The sequence below is a fragment of the Hemicordylus capensis genome, chromosome 6 (genome assembly GCF_027244095.1).
Source record: "Hemicordylus capensis ecotype Gifberg chromosome 6, rHemCap1.1.pri, whole genome shotgun sequence".
Classification (NCBI taxonomy): domain Eukaryota; kingdom Metazoa; phylum Chordata; class Lepidosauria; order Squamata; family Cordylidae; genus Hemicordylus; species Hemicordylus capensis.
The window spans coordinates 69,953,283-69,968,118 of record NC_069662.1 but is presented as its reverse complement, the minus strand read 5'-3'; the positions used below and the strand labels follow the sequence as shown (position 1 = coordinate 69,968,118).

The window sequence follows — 14,836 nt, the reverse complement described above, 5'->3', positions numbered from 1 at the left end:
GGAAAGGCACCTTCCTTACAACACAGGGGCTGTGATGTCAAAACACAGGCTCCACAGAAGCACACTGAAGGGACCCTTTGTGACATTGTGATAGCGTGCAATCTGGAAAGCGCCCTGTTCACACACTTGGAATCAGTTCTGCATTTCAAGCACAATGACAGCAAAGGCTTCTGCTTGCAGAATAACAGTCCCACTTGAGTGCCCTGCCCTTCGCCGGCCAGATGCCACTTCACCTGCCAGCCACTCCTGGCTCCCCGCCACCCTCCCTCCCTGTCTCCATGACCTCCTTCGCTCTTCCCCATTGGGGATGGGTTTTTGAACTGCAGGTTCAGCAGTGAGGAGGGTGAAAAGGGAGCTGGTTCCTCCTACACTGCTGATCTGCAGTTCAAAGTCCCTCCGCATGGCAGTGAAGAGGAATGGGGGCATGAAAGAGGCAGTTCTGGCCTTGTCCCCGGATGCTGCTGTCAGTGTCAAGGGTGTGGCCGGCAGCGCATGGACCTCACCTCGGGCAGCATCGGCACTGGAGCTGACACTGGATCTAGCGCTACAGCTGAGCGACTTTGAAAAAGCTGCTGTCTTTGAGAAGTAATTGCCAAGTGATGACCAAATGACGAGGGAGGAGAAGAATGCCGCCTCGAACCCCATTAAGTTTCTGAACTAGAGGGACCAATGGTCTGACTCAGTGGAAGGCAACTTCCTATGTAACTATGTTTAGGCCTCTCTTTAAGAGGGAGGAGAGGGCGCAGTGGGAAGGCACCGCAGCCAATCGAATGGAAAAGAGTGGCTGACATCCCGAGCAGCAAGAGGCTGCTGCTAACTCATCCAGAACGTTCCCAAGCAGCAGAGTGTGCATGCAGCAGGAGGGAGGAGCGATGTTCACTGTTCTCCCTGCCTCTGTCATTATCCATTGCCTGCAAAAAGAGGTCCCTGAGGGATTTCTGGAAGGATGTACTTTCCGGATTGTAGGTATGTCTCAACTTTGAGATTGATATTTCAAAACACTTGATGGACATTCTGCCATCCATGGATGTCTCTCCCTCATGTGACTTCTGAACCTTGCTGAGAAGTAAAGTGAGCCGTCAAGTCGGTGTTGACTCCTGGCAACCCCAGGGGCGCAATTCCAGTGCTTGCCCTAGGCGCTCTTTGCCCTAGATACGCCCCTGGGGGAGGGGAGCAATTCTGGCTGCTCTTTCCTGCCCCCATCAGTGCTCTTTACCTTCCTATGATGAATCTGTATGCAGTTGATGCAAGAATGCAGCCAGCCAGCAGGGCAGGCAGACGCTGTGTGGCCTGCTGGGCAACAAACAGCAGCACACAAACTACGGAACAGCAGCATGAAAACACCCAGCAGTTGCTGCTGCGAGTCTCCTTACCACGTAGACCCTGCTTGGTGCGGGCGGCCCAGACAGCTCTCGGGCCCGGCCTGCGCTCTCCACCATCCAATGGGAGCACCCACCCGCCGCCCCCGTCCCACGCTGCCCAGAGATCTCGTGTGAGTGTGCTGCTGCTGCTTCAGCCTGTGCAAGTGAGTGGGGGGGGGGTGCGGGTGCCACTGGTCCGCTTGCCGGCCACCTGGGATCCGGAGATACCGGGACCCTCCGGCGGCGCCCGCTGGTTGAATCTTGTGATGGTGGGGCATGGAAATTATGCCCCCTTCAGGGGGCGCCCAGAGCACGTGCCCTGGCTGCCCCACCCTGGATCCGCCTCTGCCCTCCGCTCCGGAACAATCTGGCTGAGTTAGGAGCAGATTTTCTGTTTGCTGCTCTGGATATCAGCCTGTAATAAATTTAAGGTGGCGATGATGATGATGATGATGATGATGATGACGATAACGATGATGGTGATGAACAACTTTGTTAGCTATCCCATAACAAATTGTTGTCTGGACGGCTGACAACATGAAATTAAAACATGAAATGAAAACATACAAGACATTAAATCATAAGAGACCAAAAGGGGCAGGGGTGGGAGTGGGGAGAGGAAATACAAAATGCAATACAAAGACATTTTAAAACTCTTTTAAAATCAGTTTTAAAAAATCAAATTTGAAAATCAAAATTTAAAAAGCCCGACAGAACAAAAAGGTCTTTAGGTGGCATCTAAAAGAACAAAGTGAGGAAGCCAGGCGAAGCTCACTCAGGAAGCTATTCCATAAATGTGGTGTCACCACCCAAAAGGCCCTCTCCCTAGTAGCCACCCACTTCACCTCCTTTGGCAAGGGCACTCAGAGGAGGGCCTCTGAAGAAGAACTTAAGGTCCTGGTTGGGACATATGAAGCAAGGCACTTTGAACTTTGGGGCCGAAGTCCAGGGCCTCCACCAGTGTTCTCTCTAACAGGGATTCCCAGATGTTGTTGACCACAGCTCCCAGAATCCCCAGCCAAAGGCCATTGCAGCCAAAGGCTATTGCTGGGAGTTGTAGTGAACAGTATCTGGAAATCCCTGCTAGAGGCAACACTGGCCTCCACACCCCTTGGGGGCCCCCAAATCCTTTTTAGTTTGTTTTGGGTGGTGTGGTCTCCACTGGCCCTCAATGGACCAGGCACTCAAGTATAACTGTGACCTGTTTCAGGTGCTTTAGAGACAGAGGGGGGAGTGGTGGGGGGAGATATGTGGGATGGGAATATGTTAAGTTGTGTGTTGAAACATTTCTGCTAGTGCATATCTGCATAAGTATATCTGTTTTATATTCTTACATTCTTGTGAGTTCAGTTGCTGTTTGTGCCCTCAAGAACCCACGCATTAAAAATATTGCATGTGTGTATGTGTGTGTAGGGGCATGATGCTTAATTTGCAGGGTGGGGTGCTCCAGAAACCTTTAGGTCCAGGCTCCAAAATTACCTAGGTGCACCTTTGCCTCTGATAGAGCACAGACTGTTTGGAGTAAAGGTGTATCTGGTTGGTTTGTGTAGTGCTGTAAGCAAATGTGCTCAGGCTGGCCTAGATGCAGCAGATTCTCTTTAATGTCTGTTTTCATTCTGTCAGGTCCACAACACCACCCCTGTTTGAACCTCCATCTGCACCTCCATCCACACCTCCATCCGTATATCAGTCTGTACCTCCATCTGCACCTCCATCCTCACCTCCATCCGTACATCATTCTATAGCTCCATCTGCACCTCCACCTGTACCTCTATCTGCACCTCCATCCGCACTTCCATCCGTACATCAGGCCGTACCTCCATCTGCACCTCCGCCTTTAAATGGGGTAAGTAAATGTAGAGTAATCTGGGCCTGCTTCTTCCTTTCATTAACCTCGTCATTTTAGAGCTGGTCTGTAAGACAGCCTAGTACAAAGTACGATTGTCAGATACATTTTTCTCAAGGTAGCTAATTTGCACAACCTTTTACTCATTCCAGTTGACTATACCCTACATGAACCATCTACTCCCCCTTTGAGCAGACTTAATATAGGATGCTCTGCATGCATTGCAATATACTTAGGCTTAAAACAATCACAAATGAATCAGTTCCCACTAAGACATAGTCAGAAAAGAAATGGAATCTCTGCTTGTTAAAGGTGGGCCAGAGAAAGTTGTTTTAAGTACTTCACCCACTCCCAGTCTCTTTCTGGGGCGTAGGATGGCTGGCAGCAACCCTGGACAGGGAGGCGCCTGCCCTTTTCCTGCCAATGCTGCCAGGCCTGTCCCCCCGCCGCCCGACGAGGTCTCCTCTGCCAGCACCGGGTCTCCCTACACACATACTGCTACTGCCGCTGCCTCCTCCTCTGATGGCAGGATTGTCCCCGGCTGTGCTGTCCCCTGCCGGCCATACCCCTTCCACCCTGTGTCAGGACACCAATGCAGGAGGCGTTTCTGGGGCTGAGCAGCATGTGTGGCGCATCCAACTGGAGAGTGCATTCTGTGTTGGCCCAGCTGGGGGCTTCTTTGCCTTGCTTGACAGGGAGAGGAAGGAAGAACCCTACAGGGCCGGCGCAGAAAGCACTCGCCGACTGAATGGGCCATGCAGACACGTAATCAGGGTGGGGCAGGCAGGGCACGTGCCCTAGGCGCCAGTTGCAGGGGAGCGCCAAGTGCTTGCCATGCCCCGCACCCAACCACCACAGTTGTGTGTGTTTTTTTCAGGGTTGGTTTGTTTTGTTTTGGAAAATCCCCCCCTGCTGGGTGCCTGCTGCCACCCCCACTCATGCATTTGCGCAAGTCGCACAACAGAACTCTGAGTCCCGGCGGAGAGCCTGCACCCCCGCCCCTAGCCCCCCAGAGCACTGACTTCCCGATTATTTTTAGGGAGCGTTTGCTGCCTTAAAGCATCTATTCCCCTTTCTCTTCCACCAGAGGCGGAAAATAGATGCTTTCAGGCAGCAAGCCTGCCCTGAAATGAGACTGAAGAGCTCTCTTCAACTCTTTAGAGCTCAAGGCCACACCCCTTTGCATGTGATGTCATCATGTGATACATCACATGCAAAAGGGCATGGCCTAGAGCTCCAAAGAGCCGGAGAGAGCTCTTCAGTCGCATTTCAGGGTAGGCTTGCTGTGTGAAAGCACCTCTTCACTCCAAGGTGTGCTCCTTATTCAGTAAACAAAATTTTGCAGGCAACCCCTCTCCCCATCCAGCTCAAATCCTATCTTCCTTTCTTTGGCTGGGCTTTTCTCTGTGCTCTGTTGTTGGAGGGGGTTAGAGGGGAGGGGGGCAGAAGAGGGTAGGTACTTAGCTGTGCTGGTTTGCCCTTCCAGCAGCTCATGGGTAATAGCTTTGCTGTCTGCTTTCGTGGAATAGGGAATTGCAAAAATAAATTGCTTTGAATTATTTTGTAGAAGGCATAACTCTTATGCGAGTAGTGTTCATGGCTCATCTTTAGTGATGTATTATAAAACTGTATTTAGTTGTCTGCACTGGGTTTTATGCTGTGTGTGTCCAGACAGTCAACAGTTGATGGTGACATGCTAGAGGACTTTTTTCTTCTTCATTCCACAGATTAGCTGTAGAAACAGTCTCAGGGCTAAGATGTGCCTTCTACAACAGACACATGTAATACTCTCTTGGGTGTGGGTGGTTTTGATTCGAATTACACATGGCCACTGGCAGTTGCGAGTTTCAGCAGAGAAATGGGTGGAGTGTTTTTTTACCTCTGGCTGCTTTTTTCTCACATGGATGGAAAAGGAGCCTTGAGAGGGCAACATTAAGGAGGAAAAAAATAACTGCTGGAGGGAAATATCATGATCCTTTGCTTTTTGTCCCTTTGCTCAGACGTATAGTTTTTCACTAGCTGATTTTAATTAAAAAAGCAAAACAGTTGAGGTGACTGGTACCTGCATCTATTGCATAATGTTGATTTGCCTCTCTGTTCCACTGTAGTGCTGTTAGTGCAACTAACCGTTCTCAGCGTGCAACTGTTGACACTTATAGATGCTCTGCAACGCTTTCTTTTTTCATTTTGGATTGTAGCACTGTGTTCTGCTTCCTCCTGTTGTGGTCCAGGCCTGATTTATATACTGAATATGCTCATTAGCTAGCATACAAAATGAGGCCTGTCTCATAGTGTCACCAAGTGACCAAGTTCTTTTATATAGTGACCATGTAGGATCTGGACGCAAGGAAGAAAGGAGATCAAACCAAACCTAAATGATTCAATGGGCTTTATTGAGTACAAAAGAATAACAACATCAATCTAACTGAGCAGAAAGCAGAACATTCTATCAATATTACTAACAGTATTTCAACCCTAACCAGCAACAATATTCACCCAGTGTTCCTAACTAACACATGTGTGTGTATTAAATCTTCCTAGAGCCTAATACAACTCAGATAGAGATGGAAAAAGGTGGGGGGAGGAAGGCTGAGGACTGGCATGGTTTGGGGAGATCAGGAATTAGTAGAGGGACGAGGGGAATGGAGAAGAAGGGGAAAGGATGGAAGCATCCAAGGCTTGTAGAGGCAGCATATTACCAGGATCAGAGGCTTGAGAGCATTGGATCTTTCAGCTGAAGAAGAAAAGCTGTTGGCTGGAGACAAGAGCTTTTGGATCAAGCATGCAGTTTGCTCAGAGCATGTCTGAGAGTCAGAGCACCATGGCTGGGGAAGTCTTGACTTCTCATTGCGCAGTGGAAGTCACAGACAGTTCCTGTCCATGGCCAGAGTTCCTGCCTCTAGCCCTACGGCTTGGGCAGCAAACCCTTGGATTGCTCATGAGCAGATCTTGCTTGTAGGCACAAGACTGCGTGGCACGTCTCGTACTCGAATTAGAATTGTATAAACCAGCCCACTATGAGGAATTACGGTTTTGCAATAATTTCAGTCCGTAGGAGACCAGGTTTAGAGCGGGAATGCTGCAAGACACCTTGTCTGTGTACGTGCAATCCTGTCAAAGATCTGTGAGAGCCAGAATTGGGCTGTGCTGGCAAACCACAAAGCAAGGTTTGAAGGTTATGGAAAAGCAATTGTGAAAACCAGCCCACAGTTTCTAGTTTGCCATTGTAATGGCAACAAAGAAATGTCTCCCAGATTCACTGGGGGAAACCCAATTTACTGAGTGCATTTTAATTTAATGATTTTATCTACTTCATATTTTCAGAAGTTCGGGTGCCGGAAGCGAGGAGGGAGGAAGCGAAGATTGAAGAAGCGCTACTGAGCAGGGAGGAAGGTGATCTCTGAAACACCAACATTTGTTATTTTTGTAAATATGATTATTTTTGTATATTATTATTATTATTATTATTATTATTATTATTATTATTATTATTATTATTATTATTTCTATTATTGTTATTGTTACTGTTATTATTATTATAATTAAAAAACACATTATTCTGAAAGACACACCTCTTCTTTTCCTCCATGGTCTCTGCAGCAAGAGTTCTGCTTATGTACAGAACAACATTTGGAAGCTTCGTAGGTTTTGTAGGGCATTCTGGTTCCTGCTCTGAAATGGGGAGACCTGTGCACCGTGCGTGCCTCTAGGGCAGGAAGAATACTCCTTTCCCTCAGTTACTTGACAATCATAACTCTAGCAGCATAACTCTAGCAGCAGCAGGGGTAGATCCGCCTGAGGACTTGCTCACCGACCTTTCGCTGCCTCTGCTGCAGGCCCCCCACTGACCCCACCAAACACTGCCTCTGGTAGTAACTTGTGAAAGGCTTTGGTGTACGGGCTTAAGGGGAGGAGGCTGCTTGGTGGCAGCAGTTTCTTGGCCAGCCCCCATTTGCCAGTCTTGAAAGTGTTGGGAATTCTCTCTGGTAAGAGAATCCCTTTTTCATTACAGCAGAGTGCACAGAGGCACAACACAGCGGAATTTGGTTAGGCATGCGTGTATGCTGAGAGTAAAGTAACTTGGAGCCAGTTCATAGTTTCAAATCAATATAAAAGGCATTTATTAAAGAACTCCATTCTAGATAGGAAAGTGAGGAGTTAGGCTCTCTAATCTAGCTAGCTAGCTGGATACAGATGGATTCTGCATCTCTGCACACATGGTTCAGGGAGAGGAGCTTACATGTTCCAAGGTAGAAGGAAAAGGAAGAGAAGGGGGAGAGGAAGGAAGTGGCTGGAAGGAAAGAAGTGTCCCTGAGAGTAGCAATCTACATTCCAATGGGATAGTGTCAGAGCGGTAGAGAAGGGATGACCAGTGTCTTGACCCTCTAGCCCTCTGACTCACTAGTCTGTCCTCCACTGTCTTTGAGACAAGAGACTGTGCAAAGTCCTTCACTTCCAAGAGAAAGGTGGCCAAGGTAATGAGAAAAGGCTGCCAACTAGGAAACAGTCTCCTCAACCTGTGCCCCTTGAAATGCTGTGGAGGGTGTGAGGCTGTCATAGCTTTCCTCAGGTGAGCAAGAACCTGGGTCTGCTCCTACTTGGCAGGGAGAAAGTCCCGGAAGAGTAAGCTGAGTTTAGATCAGGGATGCTCAACTCTGGTCCTCCTGCAGATGTTGGCTACAACTCCCATAATCCCTGTGTATTGGCTACTGTGCCTGGGGATTATGAGAGTTGTCATCCCAAAACAGCTGGGGGGCCTAAGTTGAGCAGGTCTGCCTTAGAGGTATCAAGTGTTCACAACACCTCTGACCACTGGCAGAGTAATTTGTCCCTCAGAGTTATCCCATAGCGCCATGCCTTGACCTGCCCTGCTGCCACAGGATCAAAAGGAGAGCCTGGCACATGCTAAACATGAAACATGCTTTCTCGTGCTAGTTGGATAGGATTTCATCATGCCAAGTCAGTAATAGACTATCTGTTACCAGGGCTTTGTTTCTTCCCAGTTTCTGGCCCACTGAGTGACTAACTTGAGCATAACAGAGTGGCACTGGAGACACATCTCGGTACTTGGAGTGCTGCCTGCAGGAATTTAGATTGTACAAGTTCCAGAGCACAATGTTTTGGAAGGGGACCAATTGGGCACCATCGAGCAGATAGCTAGTGACTGGGCTGTGAACAGTTCAAGGGCCGCTAATACATAATGGCCTCCTCTTGTTGGCAGGCATTTGAGAATGGCAGAGGCACTTCTCTGGACATTTAAAGCCAGGTGTTCTTTATGGCCTTTCCTAGAGCCACCAGAATGGAAAACTACTCCCAAGTCTTTGAAGCGTGCAGCTTGCTCAATCTTATGCCCCTCAATGTGCCAAGAGTGGATCTTGGGCCTCCTGACAAAGGCCATCATTTTAGTTTTGTGATCATTGATTTCCAGGCAGTTCTCCCTGCAGTGCAGTGTCAGGGCCCTCAGTCTTCTTCTAAGGCCAATGGGGGGTCCTTGAGAGGATGGCTGCATCAACCACGTATAACAGGATGGCAATGTATCTCCCAGCGCGCTTTGGAGGGTGGAAATCTGGGTTGCTAAGCTGGCCCATCATAGAGTTAATGTAGAAGTTGAAGGGGAGTGGAGCCAGAATGCATCCTTGTTTGATGCCCTTCAGCTCTTGTGAGGTGGCCTTGGGGGCTACATCTCACCTGGAGTGATGTGTTCGCGTGCAGGGTGCGATGAAGTTATAGCAGGTGCCGGTCAATGGAGGAGGCTTCCAGCTTCTCCCTTCATTTGACTCGTGAGATGGAGTCGAATGCTGCCTTAAGGTCGATGAAGGCGGCATAGAGGGAGGTCACCCGGCAGGAAGCGTATTTCCCGATAAGGTGCTGTAGAACTAGGCACTGGTTGATGGTGGAACGCCCTTCCCTGAAGCCCGCTTGTTCCTCAGCAAGAAGATTTTCCTCCTCCAATCCATCTTTAAGCTTCCCGGATAGGTGTCTCGCATTAGGTTTGCTGATGGTATTGAGCAAAGTGACGGGTCTGTAATTGGTAGGGTCATCCTTCTTGCCCTTTTTAAATATAAGACAATGATCACTGCCCCCCCAGTCCTTGGGAATTTGGCCACTTGTGTCAACATTGGTGAAGTGCGAAGCCAGGATAGGGGCCCACCAGTCTAGCTTATTTTTAACGGCCTCTGGTGGAATACGGTCCTCGCCTGGAGCCTTCCCCAGTCTTAACTGGGTGACTAGACTGTGAATCTTTGAGATTGACACTGGTGCCCACGCTGGAGTGTCTTCAATGGCACAGGTGGAGTTTCTGCAAACAGCAGCAGGCTCTTTGTATAGGTCATGAAAATAGTTCTCCCTGATCTCTGGATGAAGATGACAGTCCAGGTGATTTGGTTCATAAGTGGGAGAGTGCTTTGTAAAGATGCCAGAACATGGCAGAATCTTTGGCTCTAATGGCCTGAATCAGACCCATCCAGGCATCTTTCATGGCATCTCTTTTCTTACGAAGCAGCAGAAGTTTGTGCTGTCTTTTCTGCAGAAGGAGATTCTGTGCGGCCAACTGTCCAGAACTAGCTTTATAGACTTGATAGGTGTAGGGATGGGCTTTTGGGGCTTTAGCACAGTCCTTATCCAACCACTGCTTGGAGGCCTGTTGGCACTGTGCACGTAGCTGACAGATCTTGCGAGAGAGGAGCTGCTGTTATTCCTGGACGAGGGCATTGTAGGACACCAAAGGTGGAGAAGTAGGGTCGTTAGTTAGTGAGGATGATTGAATACGCTGCAGGTGGTCAGAGGCGAATAGCTCACTTAGTGCTTGATCCAGTTGTGGAGACCATTTAGCACAGCAATATGCTCCTCCCGCCAAGGATATGGTGGGATGATCATGGTTCTCCATAAGGGACTGATAGATGAAAGGCTTTAGAAGGAGCGAGATGGGGAGATGATCACTGTCAAATTTGGAGACAACCCTCAAAACCCTCCACCAGAGGGAGAAGGTTCCCTGAGGCGATAAAGTAGTCAATCAGACACATCCCAGAGCCGGCCAGATAAGTGAAGTTGGAAAGATGGTCATTTTAAAGCGAGTCCTTCAGAATGAAGAGATTAAGTCTGGTGGTCATTAGACTCAAGCAGAGACCTGCATAACTTGAGCTTTGGTCCTTTGAAAGACGGATAAGAGGGAGCCCGTCTGCCTCGGGACTGGAAGCCTGAGGCTTCCTCCGTATCGGAGAGAGGTAGATGTTAATTTTCAGCAGACTGCAGCAGCAGAATTGAATCAAAACTGCCATAGCATATTGTTTGAGTGGTGGAAGCAGCTTCGAGGATGCGTGTAGAGAGGTAGCAAGAAGCACACCCAGGCCACCTTTGCATCTGCCACAGCCTGCCCCAGGTACAGCTCCAACTGTATAAGAGTGAAAGCCATTGAGTAATATCTCCCCGGATGAGTCTGAATAGCAAGTCCTGGGGACAAACTACAGGGCAGGCCTGCGGTCTTAATGTCCTGCTTGTGGGCTTTCATGAATCATCTGGCTCATCACTGTTGGAAACAGGGTGCTGGACTAGATGCATCAATGCAACCCAGCAGAGCAATTCTTACATTTGTGTTAAGATGATGAAAATGGTCTCTTTATCATTTGGCCACCTGCCTCTCTACCTAGTCTACCATTTCAAATTACAGAAAATTTAATCTACAATCCAATCTTCAGATGCAAAACAAAAGCACTTAAAAACAGAAATAACACCCAGCATCCCTGCCAGCCTCTACTATTCAGCACCCCCAGTTTCCTCCCCACACTTCTGAGATTTCACCAGGTACTAGACACACCTTTCAAGACCATCATTACAGCCTTGAGAACAGTAGATCTTCTTTTAGAAGAAAACGTCTCAGGACATTGAATTTCTTTCAAAATACTGTGCTTGTGCAATGCAACGGTAGAATCAGGGAGCACATAGACTTCTGGCAGAGGAGTGGTTGGCCTGCTGGATCCAAACACAGCTTTGATGTAATGCCTCATATGACCTCTGTAGCACAAGATGGAGCCACACTCCAGTAGCTCCAATCATGCAAGCAAAGCATCTCAGATGGGTGTGCCCAAGCACACCCACATCCATGCCATGTTTCAGGCAGGACTCACCTTCCATCCCTACCCCTGGGAGAAGAACTTTGTGCAAATAATCTAATACAGGATTCCCAACCTTTTTAAAAACAAGCATACCTTTTATGCTCACAGACCAGTCCTTCAATTCAGATACCCTGTAATGATTGTCTGTGTGTGTGTGTGTGTGTGTGTGTGTGTGTGTGTGTATTGATGGATGGATGGATGGATGGATGGATGGATTGATTAAGTGCCGTCAACTCTTAGCAACCACATAGATAGATTCTCTCCAGGGTGATCTCTCAGGTCTCTCAGTGATGCATTCATTGCTGTCATAAGCGAGTCCATCCACCTTGTTGCTGGTTGTCCTCTTCTCTTTCCTTCAACTCCCCCCAGAATTATAGACTTCTCAAGGGAGCTGGGTCTTCACGTAATCTGTCTGAAGTACGATAGTTTGAGTCTCGTCATTTGTGCCTCGAGTGAAAATTCTAGATTGATTTGTTCTATGATCCATTGGTTTGTTTTCCTGGCTGACCATGGTGTCCTCAAGAGTCTACTCCTGCACCAAAGTTCAAAAGCGTCAATGCTTTTTCTATCTTGTTTCTTCAAAGTCCGCCTTTCACATCCATAGAATGTCATGGGGGAAACCATTGTCCAAACGATTCTAATCTTTGTAGGTGTAGACTCCTCACGGCATCTAAATATCCTTTCTGAGGCCTTCATTGCAACCCTACCAAGTGCTTGTCTGCGGCGTATTTCTTGACTGCTGGATCCTTTACTGTTGACAGTCGATCCTAAAAGGGAGAAGCTATCCACCACTTCAGTGTCTTCAGTGTCTATTCTGAGGCTGGTTGCTGTACCCCTTTCTTGTCTTTAGTTTAGTCTTCTTTACATGTAATTGTAGCCCCATATTTTCACTGTGCTCCTTCACTTTCATGACTAGAGCCCCATTCTCAGCTCTCAGAGTGGTGTCATCAGTGTAGCGCAGCTTATTGTGTATCTATGCACACACAAATCTAAAGGTTACAGTTATGAAACAGCTTACTCCAGTCACTGGCTTACATCCAGACTCAGTTACTCAAGAGTACTCCCACTGAAATTAATCAACTTGTCCCACTAATTTCAAGAAGACTGCTGATGACTAACTTTCTCTGGATGTAGGTCTGTGGCTGGAGTAGCCTACCTCATGACTGTAGCATTAAAACTTGGCACTAATATTCCGTCGGTCAGGATGAGGGAAGGAGTACGCTGAGCTTCCGCACGTCGCCAGCCAGTCAGAAGCACAGGGAGAGAGGCTTCACCCTCCTCCCTCCCCTTCTACAATAGATACATCGCTGTGAACATGTTGGCTTCCAGCCGGCAGTCCTCAGATGAGGAACACATCGCGTGGCAGGAGGTCTCTGCATAGCCCCGAGAGCCCTTCAAGTACCACTAGGGGTACTAGTACCCCCTGCTGGGAACCCCTGTTCTATATACAGAGAGTTCTTTTTTAATTCATATCCAGGTCTCCATCTGTACCAGAGAGAGGCCCTTTCCACAGCAAGTCTGCACAGCTACAAATGGCAAAACGTAACCAATCACTATCTTGGCTTCAATGGCTGGTCTAGTTGCCTCATCACAGTAAGGATGACCTGCTGTTTTCACTGTCATTTCAGTGAAAAGAAGCTTTCATACCAAGTCTGCAGGTATGCTTCATTTAAGTGTCATGACTTCCCTTCATGGGTAGGTGAGAGAGCAAGCCAGTAGCTCATTGTGTGCTGAGTGTAGACAGAAGTCTGCCAATTGCTAATCACTTCTATAACCAAATGGTCTGCGAATTCACTACCTCGGAAAAGTGATGAACTAGTTTGATCTAATATGTAAGCAGCTCTCCACTGTAAATGTATTGGGTCTACGGATGTGGATTGGCTTTGGTAGCCAGCTCTTCATAGTTGCCAACTTCCTCCCCAGGGATGTCTGCTTGCCCAGCACAAAGCCAGACTCCTCCTCCCTCCAAATTCCCAGTGTGTGGAGAACTCAGGAGTTGAGAGGAGTCTCTCATTTTGTGCTCGCCTACAGTATTGTTGCCGGAAATATTCCTAGTCACTCATGGTGACCTGCAAAACGTTGAGATATAAAGGCAGTTCACACAATGCTCCTGTTTTAGGATTGTGTGCAAGGGAAAGGCTGGAGAGAGAGAAGTGATTTCTGGGGGAGAGGAGCTGAGCCAGAGAGTGCCTTCCTACCCAGCTCGCATGCCCAGCAGTTTACCCAGGCTAGTAGTATAGGGGCATACCTGCTGTCAAAAACCATGTGCTTTTGTTTACAAACAAAAGCACGTGGCTGGAGGATGACGTCACAGTGACGTCACGGGGGGCTTGCAGCTGTCAAAATCCGCTTACGTCACCGGAAATACATCATCAGAAGGGGCTGAGGAGACCCCCACGTGACCGGAAAGGGTCAGAAGTGGGGGACGCCCTTACCCCCGGAAGTCTGGCACCTACCCTAACACAGCTACCCCAGAATATGTCCAGACATGTCCGAATTTGGGCATGTGACCCCTCTACGAACACGCCTAGCCACCCTGGACCAATAGGAACAGGTTTCAGGCTCCGGAGAGGCCCGAGTGAGCGGGTGTGATAATGGTCGGGTGGCCATTTTGTGCAACTTTATTGGTCGAAAAGGCCCAGAGGAGACCCCACGTGGTCGGGAAGGGCCAGAAGTAGGGGAACGCCCTCACCCCGGAAGTCTGGCACCCACCCTACCACCCCTACCCCAGAATATGTCCAGACATGTCAGAAGGTGGACATGTGACCCCTCTACGAACACGCCTAGTCAGCCTGGACCAATAGGAATAGGTTTCAGGCTCCGGAACGGTCCGAGTGCGCAGGCGTGATAATGGTCGGGCGGCCATTTTGTGCAACTTTATTGACCGTATCGGGGTCAAGTGAGCTCTCTACGAACACGCCTGGCCATTCTGATTCAGTAGGAATACCCCGTTTCTTTCTGAGCCACTTTGTTTTTGCCGACCCACGGTTTGAGCGATCATGGGTTCCCCAGAGAGATCCTTGGAGGATATTGTACAAGAAACAATTGTAAACCCTACCCCGAGAAAGCGGTATATTAGTACAAGTTCTGATGATGAGAAATTCCCACCAGCTAAGCGTCCCGAAGAAGAAGACCAAGAACTTTATGAAATCTGGCAGGGAATCTTGGAAGATGCAGCGGCAGAATCTTTTGGAGCTCAGGTAAATAAACACTGTTGGTGTTACAGACTTGGGGAGTATGTGAGAGTTCCCAGGGCTGCAACATAAAAACTGTGTTCTTTAATGTTTTCCCAGGAGGGTGAAGACCGCGGCCTTGACACACTGCCTCTAGCAATATGGAACTATACAGAGCCCGGGAACATGCATATCAGGGTGCGTATGGAGAATTTAGGGGTGGGGATATCTCTTTTAAAAGAAAGATAGAAAGAAATAGTAATAACAGCATACCTTCCCCATCCTACAGAATCCTCCCGCTGTGAGAACGCATCAACCCAGCCATGTTACTATGCAGAATTTCCT

General features: G+C 48.5%; 1 protein-coding gene across 1 annotated transcript in view; it reads left to right on the top strand.

Annotated features, from left to right (window-relative positions):
• LOC128331343 (uncharacterized) overlaps positions 1–6,776 on the top strand; it is an 83,096-nt gene extending 76,320 nt beyond the window's left edge. The window contains exon 6 of the mRNA XM_053264685.1: positions 6,532–6,776. Within this exon, the coding sequence (XP_053120660.1) occupies positions 6,532–6,588 (57 nt within the window). The 3' untranslated portion in view covers positions 6,589–6,776. The remainder of the gene's footprint in view (positions 1–6,531) is intronic.
• The last annotated feature ends 8,060 nt before the right edge of the window (positions 6,777–14,836 follow it).